This window comes from Heliangelus exortis, chromosome 1 (assembly GCF_036169615.1).
Source record: "Heliangelus exortis chromosome 1, bHelExo1.hap1, whole genome shotgun sequence".
Taxonomy (NCBI): Eukaryota; Metazoa; Chordata; class Aves; order Apodiformes; family Trochilidae; genus Heliangelus; species Heliangelus exortis.
The window spans coordinates 115796408-115816675 of NC_092422.1; the positions used below are offsets into that span (position 1 = coordinate 115796408).

A 20268-nucleotide genomic window follows, 5' to 3' on the forward strand; every position below is an offset into this window, starting at 1 on the left:
TGAGGAAAAACTAGGACACACACAACCCTCTACTAAACTTGAGAGGCTCCATACAGGTCACCCTGAAGACCCAAACAAGAAGTAGATGAGATCTCACTGGCTCACAAACCCACAAAACCAATTATTTAACTGTGTTTTTCAAGCTGGTCAACAAACCATCACCTGCTTTACAGAGCTGAAGGGTACATCACGTAACTTCAGAAGATGTTTTCTGCAATATGTAGCCTCCAAAAGATGCACAGAAAAATTTAGACCTTTCCCAATCTATGCTGTTACAGGTTTTTAAGATGCTAATGTAACTCATAGCTATTCTTCACAGACCCAGAGGAAATTCCCCTCTCTGTGCAGGTCACTTTTGTCCACTGTTATTTAATATTTCCAAAATAAACCTTTGCTTGGCAAGATAACAAGCACATGGAAAATATTCTGAAATCTGAGAAATCTTGAAGGATGCAGATATAAATAAATAGTAAGCAAAATTAATGGTTGGGGTGTGGGTTTTATTTTTTAGTTCTTCATGTTATTCCTCCCAATATTTAAAGGGAAAAAGCACAGAATGACGTGTGTGAGAAATTTTAGATGAACTATCTTGTATTTGATGAAATTAGAAATGCTGGAAACTAGTGCGATATTTATATCATCGCCTCTCCCCCACCATATGAAAGATGCACTACCCCTTAACTACAGATGAGGAGACAAAATTCTCTCATATATTCTCTTCCATGAAGAAAAAATTTGCTTTGTTCTATATTTTGGGCCCAAATTCAGCAAAACACTTTAACATATGTTGGAGTTCATAATTTGCCACTCTACCACTTCTGCATCTACTCAAGATTATGCCTGAAGTCAAGCATATGCACAGCACCCTGCTGACTGTGGACCTTGCATCTTTCTGTTCATTTCTGTGACTATTCTAATTTGGTGAAGTGAATGTATGAGGAAGTAAAACACTTCAAGCAATTTTAGCACACACTGGCAAAAGTGAAAAATGAACCTACTTATTCACATAAATAATCTGAATAATTATTTAAAAGTAACAGCTAATTCTTGGTACCTTTCAGAAACAGCTTAATTTTAACAATTGCTTTAAGCTGTCAGGATGGTGAAATACTATGGTGTGAACTTTTGCTTTGTGTATCTGTGCCGAGCAACCAAACCTGGAGCTAAAATACAGCTCCCCAAAAAAGGAAACAGAAAAAACCCATGCTCAAAAGCTTGCGGTCTGTCAAATATTATTTGTAGACACTATTCGGTAAGTAATTTCAAATAAGTAAAATGCAAAGAAACCACAGGATGTTCACAAACAATTTGCAAATAGAGATGGAAGAGGAATTCATTAAATAAATTATTTGCTATAAATTATTCACCTACCTCTAATCTTACCACCACTTAGACTATAAAACTCATACCATAAAACATACAGGATACTTAACAAGGAATCATTAACTTATGCATTTCCCAGTGCTGCTATATTTTGACCATCCAGTTCTATTATTGCGTTAAAGCAGCCCTTTTGTCTTTAATGCACTTTGAATGCAATACATTTTTGTTTCAAAAGCTGAGCTAAGGAAACCTGGTCTGATTTTAGACTGTGATTTGATTTTGATCTCCAAGGATGAGTAACTCCTCGGAGCTGAGAAGACTCCAAGCTGTTCTCTGAGCAAAACCAAAATGAATGGAAATCTTGTGCAGCTGGCTAATTTAATGAGATTTCCACAATCTGGGTCCATTTCACATAAATTCACAGCAAGAACAAGGCATTTTTTTGTTCCCATTAAGCCACAGAGTGAATGTTTTTACAAAGGTGAAAAGATGCAGGAGACATGTGCCAGAGAGCCAAGGGTTGAGGGCAAGCCAGGAGCAGGTGGCAAGCAGGGGACAAGGAAAGGCTCTCCAGGACCTGCTGGCCTGCACTGGATCACAGGGTCAGGTCAGCAGTAGTCCCATCTGAGTCACTTCTCACCTTCTGCAGCTGCCAAACATGTTGCCAGGTGTGTGAGGACTATGTGGGTTATACGGCCAGAGGAAGAAATTCCAGAAAGAAATTCAAAATACAGGTGTATAATTATTTTTAGCCATAAAAACAAAATACCAATGAGTGTTCTCAGTCATAACCAAGGACGAACACAGATTTTTTTATTGTTTGTGTCCAGACTCATTCTGAGTGGCAGCAATACTCCACTGCTTCTTTGATCTATCAGCAGTTGTTTTAATTTTATGTGTATTTTTACGTACTATACTTGTGTACTTTTAATTAAAATGACGACAATTGTCTCCGGATTTCTCTGTTTGTGGAAAACTAATGCAAACTGTAGTTATTTGGTTGCGGAGGAAAGAGAGAGAAAAAAAGTTGTTGCAGTTGTCCAAATAATCTCCCAGTTGTCCCCAGAGTGAATGCTTGCTGTCCCTGCTGTCAGCAATGGGGTGCAATTAAACGCTACACCCCATCATCCATATGCATTTTTACTCCTTTGAAATAAATGCAAAATTTGTTTTATATGTATATATATAAAGGACCTATCACCATATTGATGATTTTCAGAACTTCATCACCCTGGACTGACTCACAGCAAACTCAGTCCTTGGCCCAGTGAGTGTTGGGTGCATTTATCAAGCCTCTGCACATACAGCATTATTACACACTGGCATTTCCACAATACATACGAGTGCTTTAAAACACCCTCAGCACAGAGCAGGAAGAGGCAAGGGCACAGGGTCCACTCACAGAGACTTCTTGAAGGTTCCAGTCCCAGCTCCTGACCCACAAATCTTAAAAGCTGAATAAAATCTGTGGCAGTTGCTATATCAAGACAGGGAAAATAGCTAAGGCACTGCTAACAGCACCACTTCCTCTCCTGGTTTATTTTCAAAATATATTCACTTCAGATAGGATTTTTAAAAGGAACCTGAGGGAACTGAGTTCTTAATTCCTACAGGTACTCTATAATATCCCAGTTCTGACAGACAACATTATTTTTTCAATTTTCAGAGTGAAGCCACAGCATGAGTAGAAAGTGGATAAGAAGAGCTGCTTCTGGACAGATGAGCACTAAAATTCCCCTGACTAATGAAGACAATCCTTCAAAATGCAGGAGGACCTGATCCACTCCAGCACATATTCACCACCCATGGCAAAACTCACACTGAAACACAAAATAAAGGCAGGCCAGTCATTCAGAAGACTGTCCTGAGCCTCTCAAGCCAAGTTTGAGCACTAAGCTATCCCTAAGTAACTTCACAGCAAAACCCAGAGGGGTCAAAGCTTGCTCTAAAACATCCTGAAGCCACAGATGGTTTAGGATTGCCACGAGCATCACAGGCGGCACCCAGTATGGGAAGAGGCAGCAAGCTGGGGGCAAGGAGGACAGATGCCAGGGGTGCACATTCCCATCCCTAGTCCCCCCTAGGCCACATCTCCAGGTGTCCCAGGAATGACTTTCATTGTGGAGGTGGCCAAGGCAAAGATGAGAGAACAGCATTCAATTTAGTCACTACATGTTTTCCATAAAGATCATTCAGGAACCACTGCCATGAAAACTCAGGAGGAAAAGCATTCAGCAGGCCACTGACTACATCAGCAGGTAGGCAGCATGCTCCTGTGGAGAAGACATGGAACCAGCACTCAGGAGATGCAGGCTCCAACCCCAGGTTGGCCATGAGAATCCTGCATGGCCATAGGCAAGGTACTTCCCATCTCTGGGCCTCAGTTATTCAGCTGGCACTAAGGTGATCTGGACAACACGTCTGTTACCTTAGTCAGTGGAAAGATCATATGAACATCAAATCTAAAAATGTCAGTGGAGCACAGCATATGTATGAATGGTTCTGAAAAAATATATGGGCCTCCTTCATGTTCCTCACTCCCTTCTATCAAGTGGTTACCCAAAGTAAATATTATACCTTTCTTATAAAGGCAGTATACATCATACATATAGGTTTCAAAAACTGTGAAAAATTACCAGCCTTCTCTGTGCTACAAAAGGAGGAGAAACACAAAGATGTCTGAAGTCACCCTGGAGCAAGGAAAAGAGAAGGATCCAGATCTCTGGGACAGATTCAGCTGTGGTGGTATGAACACTGATGATAGCCACACTCAAGGTCAGGGGTAAATAGCAAAGCTCTCACGAGCCTGACCTGAAGGTCTATCAGGTGCTAGATGTATATAGGACAAGCATTCATCTTCCTGTATGTTCAAACAACTCATTTCAAACCCATAAACAAATGGTAGGACACTGCAGCAGAAGCAACTCTCAGGAAGGACAAGACAAAACATCTTTTCAGTCATTTTATTTTGCATTTTTTTTTGGCTTGCTAAGCTATCCCCCCCTTGCCTCAGCTGAGGGTGGCACATGCACCTTTTTTCCTTGCCCAGGAGACATCAGTCTGTCTCTAAGGCCACTCATCCACCCAACATATGTTTTCTACCCCTTCTCATTGCTCAGAGTATGGAAATAGCAGCAGAGTGACCCACTGGCAGCAGGTGGGAACAGAGACCACATCTCTAAATCCCCAGGTCTCACAGCCAAATAAAAAAAGAAAAAGAGTTTAAAAAAAAAAAAAAAGAGCTCCACCTCACCCCATGCCTACCCCCCCTCCTCTCCCAGGTTTCTCCCTTACATGCATAGCATCACTGCTGCTGAACTGCAGCTTCAGAAAAAGGGAAGAAAGAGGCCCAAAAGGCAGCTAAGGAAACCCACCGTCCATTGGCTTCCCTCCACGCAAGGCGAGCGGGCTCCTTCTGCTGCAGTGACTTGGCAAGCACACCTCGCTCTGACTCAGCACCTCGCCGGCACCTCCTGTCAATTATTCCCTCAAATTGCTGACGCCGGAAGGGCGATTTGCAGTTAGGATGCAACACAAGCTTGTGGTGGTGGGATGCCTCGGCCCCGGCCCCCTCCCTCTTTACCTGCATCGGTCCCCTCCAGCCTCCTGGCTCAGGGCTAGAGCTCACAGGGAGGGTGAAGGAAAGGGTGGGTGTGTGGGGGGATGGGTGCCAGGGGGGGTGGGGGAAGCTTGTCGGCTTTGTACCTGTTCTGTGGGTAAACAGACAACTGCTGTCAATGTGGCAGCAGAAATGCAATCTCATAAGAAAAAAAAAAAAAAAAAAAAAAAAAAGGCAGCCACTTGGAATAGGTAAGAGAGCAGTAAAGCCAGATGAGGCTACACAAAAATGCTCCTGAAGAATTGAGCATTCAGCAAGGAAAACAGCCTCGCTGCAACTCCATGCAGCTGAGAAACACAATCCTACACTCTGTCAGAGGCATTTTCAGTGCAGGAGAGGGAGGTGCTGATTGCGGATGAGTCCCGTAATAGGGGCCCAGGGCACACCAGCTGTTTCAGGGGCAAAAGGAAGGGCTGCCCTTGACAAGCCAAGGACATGACGGTTCTGCAGACAGACTGAGGCTATTCTGTCCTTCTGCCAAGTAGCCAAGGTCCTCTCAACCTCTCTAAGCTACTAGCTCCCAACACACAGCCAGAAAGCCAAGCAGGCTTGCAGCCTAGCAGCTCCACGACTCACCGAGGCATTCAGACATTGAGCCCCATCAGACAGCAGAGTTCAAGCACATGCTCAGCTATGGAAGAAGCCCAGTAGCCACACAAACCCAGCAGCACCTTGCAGAAGCTCTCTGGCACCTTCCCTCTCAGGGTTTCACTAAAAAAACAGGGTCTGTCACCCATCTCTCTCCTTCCCCTGGCATCATAGGGCACTCTTCAGGTCCCCCCTTACTAGCACAGGCAATAAGAGGCAGCAGAATTAAAGATGCACATAGGAGCTGGGGGGGACATCCCCTGCTCTAGCACCCAGAGACCTTTCAACCAAGATGCAGGACTGTATTTTTTGAGATACCACTTCAAAACCAAACATTTCAGAGTGCAGCTGATGCTGATAAGACTGCATGGGAACGCAGGTTGATGCAGGTGGGTGTGAAGCTGGAGCAAAAGGCTCCAAAGAGCACTTAGGGTTTGTTGCTGAAGTCTGCAGAATTGCTCCCAGCAAGCATGGTGTTACAACCACTTTACACCAGGCAGGAAAGGGAAGAAATAGCCACATTTAAAAAAGCACCCAACACATCTCCAAGTCTCTTGTCCTACAGCTGCAGAGTTCACCACAGAGTAATGCCCTGCCTTGGAAACCCAGTGTGGGCAAAAGGGCTGAGAAATCAGACTGCAAGATGAGTACTGCACAGACCCTATCGAGACAGCCAAGGCTGAAGAGGGAGAAAAGTTAATTGTAAGCTGAATATGACTACAGCACTCCTGACTTACCAGTGGCCTCCCTGTCAGGAAAGGAATAGCTACTGCACAGCACTCAAGGAAAGGAAAGGAACAACAAAGTCAAAGAAAACAGCAAAAAAATGGTGACTTCAGCAACATGGGCAGGAATTAGCTAAGTGTCACAGAAGGTTACAATTCTGCAGTGTCTTAGAGAGCGTAGGTAGGGCTTGGAACAGGCAGTCCCAGGGCACTCAGAAGCTGAAACACTGCAAGTGATGCAAAGCACAACCTGAGTCACAAAGTAACAGTGTCTGCTACATAATCAAATTTAACATCCCTGTAGGAGGGAAAGCACCAGAACTTCGCATCACACCTCTTTCATGTTAGACAACCAAGATGGTCAAAACATTTTACCTTCAAAAGCAAGGGAATTAAAGTTGTTATGCTCTTGTAGCCTGGTTCACTGAAGCAACCTCAGCATGGTCACTGAAAGGGTATTCAGTGCCCCTGAACAAAACACTGCTGAGAAGCAAGAAAGCACATTGTATGGGCGAACAAAAAGTACACCAAGTCATTCAATCTTAGCGGTGGCTTCCTAAGGTGGTAGCTAGGAGGGCCGAGAACAAAACTGAGGCCAAATTGCAAAAGTCAAAAAACAAAAACTTATTTAAGTATATTCAAAGGGCAAATCCAAAACTGCTGAACAGCAGAAGAATGACATTTCTCAAGCAGCTGCACTGCTAGCAAAGGCATTCAGTCTCTTGCAAAGTCAGGAGTTTCTTGAAGTTAGCAATGCTTTCCTTAAGAGAGGGTACAAGCTAACCTGGAAGTTGAAGCAGGTATTGGTTAAACTGGACAAATTCCCTAACTCCCTAAAAGTACACAAGCCATCTTGATCCTCAGCACAGAGGGACTTGTGCCGCCTTTAATCCACTCAAATTTTGGAAGGAAAAGGACAAGACTAGGTGATTAATTTTCAGTCACTTCCAAGCATGCCTGCTAAACTGTTCTGGGCAGGATTCCAGTTCAGTTCCAGCCCTGACCCCTACTTGCCTGGAGCAGGACACATCCCCCCCTTGCCTCCCCCCAGGTGGGGTTCATGTCACCCAGATTCAAGCTTAGTTCAGAGCTGCTGCCCCATCACTCAGTCCCCAGGATTGGAGGCATGGGAAGCCCCTCTGCCCTTGCTCTGGCCCTGATTACAAGGGATTACCCCCTGGTTTCATACCAGCTCTAGGGTGGTTTAATCTATTCCTTAATATCTGGAAGAGCGAATGGGAGCTGGCAAAGTGATTTGGGCTGGCTGAGACAAAAGAAGATTGAGAGAGACTTCCAAGGGATCTGACAAAGCTCAGCAAGTGGGCAGCATACTGCAAGATGAAATTCAACAGTACCAAATGGACAGTAATAAGAACTTGAGAGAATAATCTGAACTATTTGTATACCATGGGGCTCTAATTCAAATGTAATCACTTGAGGAAAATATCTTGGTATCACTGTGAACAGCTCAATGAAAACATCTGTTCAGCATACAGTGGTGGTCAAAAATAAAGCAAGATGTTAGGATGTCTAAAGAAAGAGGCTGAAAAGGATGCTGGAAGTATTAAAGTGCCACTGTGAATATTCACAGTGCACCCTCAGCTGGACTTGCTGTGGTTACTGCTGGATGGCATATTGAAAATACAGAAAGGTTTCATCATGCACCAGTCAGTAATGCTTAGTGGTCAAGCACAGTTAAAACTGGGACACTTTAATCTGTGGAGGAGTTAGATAGAAGAAATTACCAAACAGGTATGAAGTGAATGAGGTCCTTCTGTAGTTTTCATTTGGGTTGTTGAGGTTTCATTGTTTTTTCAGTGCTATTTTAAGAGAAAGACAAAAGGTTGTTCATTTTATGATAGTCAAGAACTTGAGAAAAAAAAAAAAAAAAAAAAAAAAAAAAAAAAAAAGAGGCCTGTGCATTTAAAAAAAAAGAGGCCTGTGCAATTATAAGGATACTTAGACCATCCACTGACTTTACAGGTAAAGTGAGAAAAATAGAGAAAAAAAAAAAAAAAAAAAAAAGGAAAAAACCTAGCAGTATTACACCTTCATGCTTCTGGGCATTAGCCAACTTCTAATTAAAGAAGATTAGGAAGTAATCTCCCCAGTGGGCATGCAGAGAGGGTGTACCAACCCACTTGCTCCTGGCAGACACAGCTCATCCACCAGGCAGGGGAAGTTGTGAGCCTTGACAGCCCACCCACAGCTCACACCATTCAGGAGTCTGGTCTGCATGTCCACTGGGACTGGGGACCAGCTCCCCCCCAGTAACAGAAGAGGCTAAAAGAGGGGTTCAGTTAACCCGGCCCAAATGTGCTCCTGGCAAGAGGGAAAGTTCTGTGTGTGGTTGTTTTGCAAGCAGAGGGCACATCTTGAAGAAAGGAAAAGGGGAATTTCAGTAGCTCTGCATGGTAGAAGGAATACATATGTCTTAGTTCATTTTATGGCATAGAAGAAGAGTGTGCGCACCCTTTGAATTTAAGAGGAAATTGGCTTGAGTAGGCTTTAAAGTTTTTTATGATTTAACCATAACCCCATCTAGCAACTAAGCACCACACAGCCTCTCACTCACTCTTCTGCCTCTCAGTGGGATGGGGAGGAGAGCTGAGGGGAAAAACCCATGGCTTGACATAAGACAGTTTAATAGGGAAGAAAAGGAAGAAGAGAATAATAATAATAGAATATACAAAACAAGTGATGAACAGCACAACTGGTCACTACCCACTGCCTGATTCCCAGATAGTTTTCAAGCCATGGTCACACCCTCCAGCCAAGTCCCTCCGGTTTATATACTAAGAATGACATCTTAAGGAATGGAATGTCCCTTTGGACAGTTTGGGTAAGCTGTCCTATCTGTATTTGCTCCCAGATTCTTGTAAAGAATCAGCTCACAGGAAAGGGGAAGTATAAGTAACTGAAGAAGTCCTTGGCTTAATGTAAGCACTGATTGGCAAAAATAAAACATCATGTTATCAACATTATTCTCAGCACAAATCCAAAATAAAGCCTCATACTATGAGGAAAAATAACTCTCTCCTAGCCAAAATCAGCACCAAAATCCAGAACAATATAGACAGTGACCTCCTCCTAGGGCAACCCAGAGCACTGGTAAGGCATCAGACCCTCTTTACAAAACATCTGGTACCAAGTTCTCACTGTGGGAGTTTTGGTATCCCCTGCTGAAGCATCATAGAATCATAGAATTGGCTGGGTTGGAAGGGACCTCAGAGATCATCAAGTCCAACCCTTGATCCACTACCGCTGCAGTTACCAGACCATGGCACTGAGTGCCACATCCAGTCTCTTTTTAAATATCTCCAGGGACGGAGAATCCACCACTTCCCTGGGCAGCCCATTCCAATGTCTGATCACCCTCTCAGTAAAGAAATTCTTTCTAAAGTCCAACCTAAACCTCCCCTGGCACAACTTGAGACCATTCCCTCTTGTCTTGCTGAGAGTTGCCTGGGAGAAGAGCCCAACCCCCCCCTGGCTCCAACCTCCTTTCAGGGAGTTGTAGAGAGTGATGAAGTCTCCCCTGAGCCTCCTCTTCTCCAGGCTGAACAGCCCCAGCTCCCTCAGCCTCTCCTCATAGGACTTGTGCTGGAGTCCCTTCACCAGCCCAGTTGCCCTCCTTTGGACCTGCTCCAGGACTTCGATGTCCTTCCTGAGCTGAGGGGCCCAGAACTGGACACAGTACTCCAGGTGTGGCCTCACCAGTGCTGAGTACAGGGGCAAACCATCCAGTGGTTTGATCTGATGCAGTACTGCTTAGACAGGCCTCTGAGAAAAGTGTAAAGGTTGTGCACCCATTCCCCTGCTTCCCAACCCCAGCCCCCAAAATGACACTCTTGTACTCTGCATTCTGAATAAAACTGAAGCACAGATGTAACTGAGTGGAGTTCAGACATCAGCTCACTCCTGCTGATGCTTGTGAAATGCAATCTAGCTCACATTCTCACAGCTAAGTTGACTGATGAGGATGTGAGGAAGAGAAAAAAAAAAAAGCACATGTTTATATCCTTAAGTAAGCGATCTGATCAATCTAATACTAAATTGCACTTGAAATTAACTTCATGCAGATATGCAAATGCACAAGTACTGCTGTGCTGCCAGGAGGAGAGCTGTGGCTCTGCGCAAATAATAAGAGATCGAGCTTGATGTGCTACTCCTGTTCTGACTTCTCCAGTGACTGTCCCAGAAGGGGAAACAAATATTAACAAGACTGCATTTCTTAAAGAAAAATTTGTCTTGTATAGATATAATATAGCCACTATATTCTGGTTCTTTTGGTGCAAATAAGCACCATGATTCTACATGATTCTACAGCACTATGAATAAGGAAAAGACACAGGCAACGCCATGTCTGTTTACATGGTGTTTCCATATATGTGTCAAGATGGCAAAAATAATGGACAGAGACTTTGCACAGATGCCACCAATTGCTTTCAGTTGGTTCTTATCATTGTTCTCAAATGCTCTGTCAAAAAAAAAAACAAAAAAACACAAAAAAACCCAAAAAAAAACCCCACAAAAAAACCCTAAGGTTTTACTGTATGTACTTCTACTAAACCAAGCCTTGTCAAGCATGAGATGTTTTGCAAAACCACAGAATCACAGACTGGTTTGTGTTGGAAGGGACCATAAAGACCATCTAGTTCCAACCCCCCTACCATGGGCAGGGACACCTCCCACCAGACCAGGTTGCTCAAAGCCCCATCCAGCCTGGCCTTGAACACTTCCAAGGAAGGGGCAGACACAACTTCCCTGGGCAACCTGTGCCAGTGCCTCACCACCCGCACACTAAAGAATTTCTTCCTAATACCTAACCTAAATCTACCCTCATCCATTTTAAAATCATAACTGTTTCAAAAGAAAAAACAGGGGAATATTGTCAGAAATAGAGAAATATCTGACAAGCCTGTTCAGGATGGAAAGTTTTCACTTTTCACATAAAGAGTCTTTTTGCTTAGGGTATTTTTAAAACCTTATAATAATGCAATTCTGCAAAGAAACACAATATTAGTTGACCTAAAATAGAAACTTCTTTTCAAAACCATCAAAGCTTTTAACTTCTATTTTCATTCAGAATGACACCACATTCCACAATCCTTATAAAACTTGTCCTCAGCCCAGCTCAAGCAATGAAAAAAGAGGGCAGAAGCCAGAATAGACACAGGTGACCTCCAAATCTCCAAGAGAGATGAAAACATAAGGAAAAAACCCTCCACCATAACAGTTCACTGTACATAATTAATATCATGCTTTCTCCCTGGTACATAAGTCATGAAACATTCGTGAGAGAAAAATGGGGTGGCATATGGCTAGAAGCCCTGTTAGGGGGACTACTCTAAAGGAGAGGCTCAGGAGATGTCCCAGTTGACTGCAAGCAAATAATTTCATCTCTGTACACTTCAGTATTTCATTCTATAAATTAAAATGACTGCCCTCACAAAGTAAGTTTGGAGACACTCAGTTAATGTTCGTAAATGACTGTGCAAACACAAGGCAGTATTAACCAGGGAACTGTCTTTGTTAAACTACTGTCTGTTAAACAACCAGGAGCTAAATTTCTCTCTGAACATTTACAAAAGGGAAGGCAGCATTAATGCTCCACAAGGAGAAAACTACAAAGAGATTTTCAGTGCATGCACTTCTCCTTGAAATAAACTGTGTTAAAAGCACTTTACTTAAAAAGCACAATGATAGTAGCATCCTGCTAAATATAGATGACTCACCACAATTTATTAGTGAACATCTCTAAAGAGCACCATTACAGTACTGCTTAACTTGCTGCCTAAATTTAAGCATTCTCCTGTGGTTCCAGTTTGAACCAAGACACTCCAGACTACCAGCAACCATTGACATTCATTGTGTCACAAAGCCTCTCTCTTAGCCTCACTTTCTCCACTGTATATGGTACAATAATAAAAATGTTGGTATGCTGGTACAATAATAAAAACTTATCTTCCAAATGAAAGCATGAAAAATTACTTCTAAGTTTCTTAATGAGTTGTTTATACTACACTTGGCATGTCCATATTAATACTGAGCAGCTAAATATAGCTGTTCACGGGGCACTCTGATATCCTTCAGAGAAGGGAAACTTACAGAATAAAATTGGGTTTTAAACAATACTGAAGAACCAGAGAGAAAGAATTGGTTTCCAAAGTAAGGGAAGGATGCCCATATCAGAAAAGAGATGCAAGAAGTAGTTTATGCATCTATGCCTACCACTGGGGACCAAGGTCAGGTTGTGAGCAAATGATTTATTGACACATCATAAAATCACACAGCTTGACACAAATGGCAATCTGTTCCAAAAAAAAAACCAAACAAAAAACAAACAAAAAAAACCCCAGCATAAGCATGGAAGAGCAAGGGACTGCCACAGCTTTCTCTTGCTAGGGTTGAAGACCTATTGCAGAGCTGTGAAGGATATGTGGGCTGGTAGAAGGGTGCTGCAAGGTCAGAACTTAAGCAGTTTCAGCTGTGATAACCCTAGGCTGCCAGGAGGCAGGTAACTGCAGCTGAGGAAGAGAAAAGTGGAGTGAAAAGTTTCAGAACCACTGTTGCATTTATGCACTACTGTCAAGTCACACACGCACACCCTACCCTGATCTTGCAAGATCCAGATGCAGGAGACTGCACCGACATCTCACCTGTTGCAATAGTATGTCACAGAATCTGAACAGCATGCAGTTAAAAAAAAAAAAAAGTTGGATCTGCAGCTTAGCTGTACCTAAAATGTGATATCCAACACATTTGATAATTTGCAGTATGTTATTTCTGGTTAAGTAGCAGGACTGATTTGCAATTACAGGCTTGGTTTCAAAGCTCTGAACAGAATTCCCCCCTATTTTTCCTTAAATTTCTCTAGGGAACCTAAAAAATATTATTTCCACAAAAAATATTACACTTATAATGCTTTAGAGGGAAAACATAGATGCTGTCCCTGCCATAGGAGCATTAAACACGGGTAGTATAGGGCCAGAGGAAGCAGTCCATTTAAAATTAACAATTGCTCTTCTACAGATTGCAAAACAATGTGATATAATGGGACTATAATACTTGATTGACATTTCACTACAAAGTCTCACTGTATTTTATCATAGGCACAAAGCAGGAGAGTGACAAAATGACTTCCAGGGACCTTCCTCACCGCTTTTCAATTTTTTGGCATTAAGTAGTTCTTTTGATTATACAGTATTACAGCTTTTGATTCTTTAACTTTTAAAGCTTTCATTTAGGTATCACTTTGCCTATGACCACATCATTTTTCTTCTCTCTCTTCTAAAACAACCTAAAGTCTCAAAAAGGAAAAAAAAAAAAAAAAAAAAATCACCACTCTTCCTACATCAGACTTGGCAACTCAAATACACTTACTGATCTTCTGCAAATGTTGCTTGGAAAAACTTTTTATTTTTATTTCATTACAGCTTCCATGAGTGTATATGTCTGCTTCTTATACATTATCAGGGTTTTCTTTCCAAATCCAAGAATCATGGAAAGTATGGCCATACTGTGCAGCACATAAGTAACACTATACCACAGCTAGTTTCACCTATCATATTCTAAAGACTTTTCCTAAGGAAATAAACAACAACAAAAAAACCCCAAAAAAATACCCCAACAACTTGAGACACAGGTGGTTCATTTAGGTAATCTTTAAGCTTTAAATGCAAGAAAATGCATTACACTACTGCAGATAAACACATTATGGAAACTGTGCCTACACATCATGTGTTTTTGTTCCTACTCATCTCTGTTGCCGTTGTCCCCACGTGCTGTCAGCAAAACAAGACCAACAAACAGTATTAATACTCAATCTTCTTGCCTAAACAGATAATCAAATGCCCCTTTAATCTGGCTACTATTATGTTTTTGCAGGGATGTCCCATCAACAGAAATGCTTCATCCCTTGCATACCTTGAACTGCAATAGACACAGTTGCACCTTCAAAATATCTGCAGTCAAAAAATTGTGGCATTGAAAACCTCAGTCATTGAACTCACTTTCCAAAGTGGGGGGAAAAAAAGTAAATTTTATGAAGTGCTAAACAGTTGAGATAATTTTTTTTGCAATTAAATACAAATAAACTTTTTTTTTTTTTTTTGTAATTCATCAAAATGACATCAGCAGGTATAATTACCAGTTAATGTATGTGACTCAGACACCCAAATGTTTTCTGAGGATGGGACTAGGGGTACTTTGAGGGCTGGGGCATTTGTGAAAAGTTCATCTTGTCCCTCACAAGACTTGTTCCTCAATTGGAATGGCCTGCTGAACCTCTCAGGACAGCGAGAACCAGGCACAGCTACCCAGGCAGCAAGCTCCATCCAGATCCATATGGAAAGGAAGCTTCATCCTGACCATGCTAAGACATTTTTGGAATTCCCATGGGAGATCCCATGATTTCTTACTGTCCTTCTGCATTCTGAGCCATCACTTGCAGCAGTTTTCCCAGTAGCCAAGGTGGCCAGCAGCAACGCCCGGTTGGCTTGGAGGAGCTGAACACCGCTCACTGCTGAGCAGACCTCTGCAAAGCTACTTGGTGGCCCTCTGCAGAAGTGAGCAGACCTTGAGGAAATTACCTTGCAGACCTCAGTAACTAACACAGCTGAGCAGGCCTGCTCTAAAGTTTGCTGTTACTTGAGAGAAGGCATTACCACCCGATCAACAGATGAGCCTGAACATCCTGTACTCAGTAGTTTCTTCTGTTGCCCTTCCCGCAGCACCTCCTGGTGCTCTCCAGCAATGCACTGAGTTGATGCGAGCTGCACCTGTCACATGCAATTTCTTCCCTCTCCACACAGAGGTCCGGGGGATGCACCTTATTTCAAAAGGGATTCTAGGGCTGGGAGGTGATGGAGTGGTTTGGGTCTCCACACCCTTCCTCCTGAAGGAGCCCGCTATGCTCCTGGGAGGATGAGGCCAGGGAAGGAGCCCTGAGGGACACAGAGGGCTCCGAGCAGCCTGTCACCATCTCTGCATAAAGTTCCCTGCTGCCTCAAGGCCTGAAGGATAGACCAGAGTTTTCCAGGTAAGCTTACCAAGGGGCAAGGCCCAGACAACTGACCAAGAGGTGAAGCCCAGTTTAAAGCAAGTTTCACAGCAACGTAAGGGGAAAAAAAAAAAAATATGTAGTAAGGAGGATGGTGCAGCAAGAGGAGATGAGCGGAACAAGCGCTTATTCCCCGAGCCTACCTGCAAAACCGCTCACCCGCCACCGCATTTCCGAGCATCACCAGCGGGACCGCAACCAAAACTTCCCCACCAGCTCGGAGAACGGGGCATCTCCGTGGGGTCGGCGCCGGGGATGGGGCGGGCGAGGGACCGCCCGCCCCGTCCCCGACCCCACGGGGATGCAGTGTTCCCGAGTACTGCCCCCCGCTTCCCCCCCAGACCTCCCCGCCCCGTTCCGCACTCACCTCGCAGGGCCAGGAGAGCGGCCAGGGCTACCGGCACCCACCTCCCGCCGCCTCCGGGGCGCCGCCGCGTCATGCCGGGCCGGGCGAGGGGCGCAGAGCGGGCCGCCGAGCCCTGCTTTTTCCCCCCGCAGGTGCCGGTACCGCCGCTGCCGGTGCCGCCACCACCGCCGCCGTCCCGGGACCGCCCGCTGGCGGCGGAGGCTCCGCCGTGCCCCGAGCCCCGCTCGCCCGGGGAGGGCGGCAGAGGCGGCGGCCGGCCCGAGAGCGCAGCCTGGCGGCCCCCAGCCGCCCCCGCAACCCGCCGGGATGCGGCTGACACCCCCCGCACGGCAGCACCGCGCGTCCCGTCCCAGCGGCACAGCCCCAGCATCATCCGCCTTCCCCCCACCCCCACCGCCGGGCCTCCCACGAATTGGGGGGTGTCGCCCCCCTCCCCACCCCCATCGCTGCCTTCACCGCCGAGACGAGGCAGGGTGAGGGGTGCGGATCCAGCGCAGGTTGGAGACTGCACCCCCAACAAGCCGGGGGGGAGGGGGTGTCTGTTTTCTAGCCCCTGCCTAAAGCTGCATGGATGATAAAAAAAAAAATAATAGAATCGAAGAATCATTTTTTTTTTAAAAGACCTTTAGATTATCAACTCCAGCCATTAACCTCACACTGACAAGTTCTAACCCGCTAACCCACGTCCCTAAGCACCGCATCTGAGTGTCTTTTAAATACCTCGAGGGACAGTAACTCCACCATTCCCTGGGCAGCCAGTGCCTGACAACCCTTTCAGTGAAGAAATTCTTCCTCATATCCAAACTAAACCTCCCTGGCACAATTTGAGGCTATTTCCTCTTGTTCTTTCACTTGTCACTTGGGAGAAGAGACCGACCCCCACCTCCCTACAACCTCCTCTCAGGTTGCTGTAGGGAGCAGTAAGGTTTCCCATCAGCCTCCTTTTCTCCAGGTGAAAAGGATTTGGGACAGGCTGCATGGGAGCTGGCACTGCTGCAGCACACTGTATAAACACTGCAGGCTTGTTCAACTGTACAAGCTTCCCTAACCACGCTATTCAAGAGGGTGGGAAATGTAAGCATACAGCACCCCTAAAAATCAGACCAAGATATCTCTGAAGGGAGTAAGAGTTCCTAGAGCTGGGGCCTCATAACGCTATATAACACAAGAATCGCTGAGAAGTTGTGTCATTTAGGGTCATAAGCTTAAGTAATTGCAGCCCCTGCGGCTACGCAGAAAAATCAATCAATCAAAATCCAGCACATGAGGCATCAAGTGTGCACACAGAGGGTGGGAAAGGAGCCCTTTACAAATGTAGGGAGGTCATGTGGGGAAAGGATCAAAGCAGAGAGCTCACACAGACCTGCTCCTTACACATGCCCTGTCCAAGTCTGACTATGCTAGCTTTCCTTTGTGAAAATAAGCAGTTTGGTTAGCAAAATCCTTTAAGAAATCTATAAAGCATACAATTTCTTCATTCTCCTCCCCTGAGTTTTATCCACCCTAAAAGCACAGCTGTGCAGCTTTTGCACCCTGAAGGCAGTCAATCCACCTTGTGAATCTTTTCCCTACCTGCTTTCTAGCCAGACGCATCAGGAGTGTCCCCCCTCCCCCCCTCCCTATGCCTATCCTACCCCATCACTCAGCACTTCTCAGACCCTGCCTCCTCAGTTGTCTCAAAAGCTGCATGGACCCTTTATGTGGCTGCACTCTCATTGAGAAGGGGGATAGCTGCACCCAGGAGTGAAGAAGACAAGGAGAAATGCCCAGGGTAGCAGAGCAGAAATGACTAAGCAACAGGAAAAAAGCTAAGTTGGTGCCTGTGGGGAAACTGGCTACCATCTAACCAGCCTAGGTTAACCTCTACCTTTCCTAGCATCAAACTTTTACACTCTTCCATCAGAGGACTGGATTAACATGTTTACTAATTTTAACCCAGGTTTACTGACTTTTTTTTTTTCTGGAAAAACAAGACACTGATTATGAGGAGCAATGCCTGATCTGCCCTTATCAGGCAGCAAAACTCCTGACTTCCACATGGGCTGGGATTCGATTGATGAGGAATGGTTCAGTGGGGTGAAAAAATCACATGGGGATTCAGGGGACATAGCCCCAGTGTCTTTCCAGGTCTGTCAGGTGCCTGTTGCATATCCTCAGACATCAAACCTGAAAATGTGGGCAGTCTCATAGGTTTAGTGCTCTTGCAAATCACCCTACACTCCAGCCTTGCCACAGGCAGGCAGAGTAAGAGAGAGTTTTGCTCCATTAAGGAGCCAGCTCCTGGCAAAGGCTCAAGCAGCTGAAGCGTGACACTTCAGAAGAGCACTGAAGGGAGAGTCATAGCCCAGCTGTTTCCCTCATTCTCTGGCAATATGAGGACTCAGATTGCTTCTCTTTTCTTCAGCTGGGCTTCTGTATTTTTCAGCTAGAAAAAGGGCAGAGCAACATTATGTTCTCCCAGATCAGCAACAGCTCCAGGAGACAGCCACCCTTGTGGATACATCCAGTGACTGCATGGAGGAATCCAGGGGTATGTCTACACACCTAACTGCAATGAAATCCCACAACTGTTTTTTGCCAAACATAACCTTCTTCACCAAAGTCAAGGGCAGAGAGTATGGAGCACATTGGGCTGTGGCCTGCCACTACCCTTACTCTGTCAGATGCAAAGACAAACCAAGTAAAACCAAGAAAAAAAATGTATATTCTCCCTAGGACTGCCGCACTGCTTTTCTCATCTGCCAAGGCTTGGAAGCTCTCTTGACCTAATGAAAATAAGTGTGTTTTTTAATATAAGGACATGCTGCATTTGGCAAATACCATCCCGGATCGCCTTGGACTGTTCCTTGCATCCTGCTGTGCATCAGCTGGCAGGTAAACAGCAAAGATCAGTTCTCCCAGTACAGTGGCTGAATTAATGTCCTTCCTAAAGAGCACAGTGAGCATAATGGGAATCAACAGCCTGGTGGTCAGAGAAAACCCTCCTGCCCAGGATGGACCCAAATGACTCCCTTCTGATCCAAGCTGGTAGGAACAGGGAGTATTTTAATCCCCTTTAATATCTGGTCACCACAGCAGATGCTGTTGTACCTGCATAACACAGTGACACAGCAATGACTTTAGCTGCTTCTTGCAGCAATTGCAAGAACAATCTGTGGCGAGGCTCCAGAAGGATGGAGCAGCTACAGGGAATAATAATCTTCAGATGCACCAGTCAGTCCACTCACCCTGGCTCCCCCTGCACCTTACCACCGGTTCCAAAAATAGCTTGCAGATTGTACAGAAAGGACATGGACGAGGAGATACTGTTCCTGGAACTCTGCATCTCTACTTGAGTTGCCCTTGAGCCTTACCCAAAATATTAGGCTTATGCCAACCATTTATTCTATGAGTGCAGCACACTTCAGCTGTTGGGATGCTAGAGCTATAAGTAGATGTATTTTCTGCTCCAGCAGCCTATTTTCCCAACAGTCAGTGTCTATGCTTCTTCCTTGGCACTGATGGAATAGCACATCATGGATAGAGGAGGCATGTTTGCAATATCCAAAGCATCAGATGCTGGCAGATGACCACTTCAGGACTCAGTTGTGTTATGTTGCCCACAAGAACAGGCGTGGGATGCTTAAACTTAATGGTCAAGATATTTGCCAAGACTTTACATGTTAGGTTGGTCAAGGACAGAAAGAGAAAAAGGAAACCACTCCCACCTGCTTTTTCTTCTGAAAGAATTATGATAAGTAATGCATTTCTCATGTCTCAGGGAAAAAAACATCTTACTGAATCAAAATTGAAAAGAAGGCTTTTTTTCCAGGACAATGATTTTTATTTTCCTTTTCCCTGAACATGGCTCTTAAAAAAAAAAACCAAAACCAAACAAAAACCGGTGGGGATGGCATTGGGTTAAGGAGCTCCAATACATGCCAAGTCTTACATCATCTTTGCTGTCTCCCAGCTTGTTACTGGGTTATCTATCTTCAGATGGGAATTTATTGAAGGTGACATTGCTTACAAATTGATCAAAATCAGCTTCAGTGAAGTGTCCTTCCAAGATATAAAGAGATGGATAAAATTTACTCAGTTGATCATTAATAACTTCAGCCTGTGGAATTGGTTATCTCCTTTTGACAGAAGAAATAGAGTTTGCAGATTGAACTGTTTTAATCCTATCTGAGAAGAAATATGACAGACCTTCAGAGATACACACAATTAACTACCTCCATACCTTTTCAATAAAAAAAGAAAATAGAACCCCATATTTATTTTTCTGAGTAGCTGTGTATACAAAACAGATGTCACTAACCAGAAGAAGAACCAGGGATACTTCTGTCAACTCATCTATCCCAGGAGATCTTTTTCTCCTGGCAACGGGCTTGGTTACATGGGAATACAAACCTAAGTACAGAAGTTTTCAAAAGGCAGTGTGCTGGAATTAGCAGAAGCCCCAAGTCTGGGAGAGATAAGTATTGAACAGTTTACTCCCATCTGGCCTCTCTGTCCAGAGTCAGGTACAGCCCAGTACCACACAAGTCCAACACACTGCCAAGCTTTTGGGCAAGCACTCCCATACTCTGAGGTCACCATA

General features: G+C 44.6%; 1 protein-coding gene across 2 annotated transcripts in view; it reads right to left on the bottom strand.

Annotated features, from left to right (window-relative positions):
• Positions 1 to 15947, bottom strand: part of IGSF11 (immunoglobulin superfamily member 11) — a 109085-nt gene extending 93138 nt beyond the window's left edge. The window contains exon 1 of one of the 2 annotated variants that reach the window (XM_071760060.1): positions 15687 to 15947. In XM_071760060.1, the coding sequence (XP_071616161.1) occupies positions 15687 to 15759 (73 nt within the window). In that variant the 5' untranslated portion in view covers positions 15760 to 15947. Of the gene's footprint in view, positions 1 to 15462; positions 15525 to 15686 lie in introns of those variants that run through there. The other variant, XM_071760068.1, reaches the window with a different exon arrangement.
• Positions 15948 to 20268: the final 4321 nt, after the last annotated feature.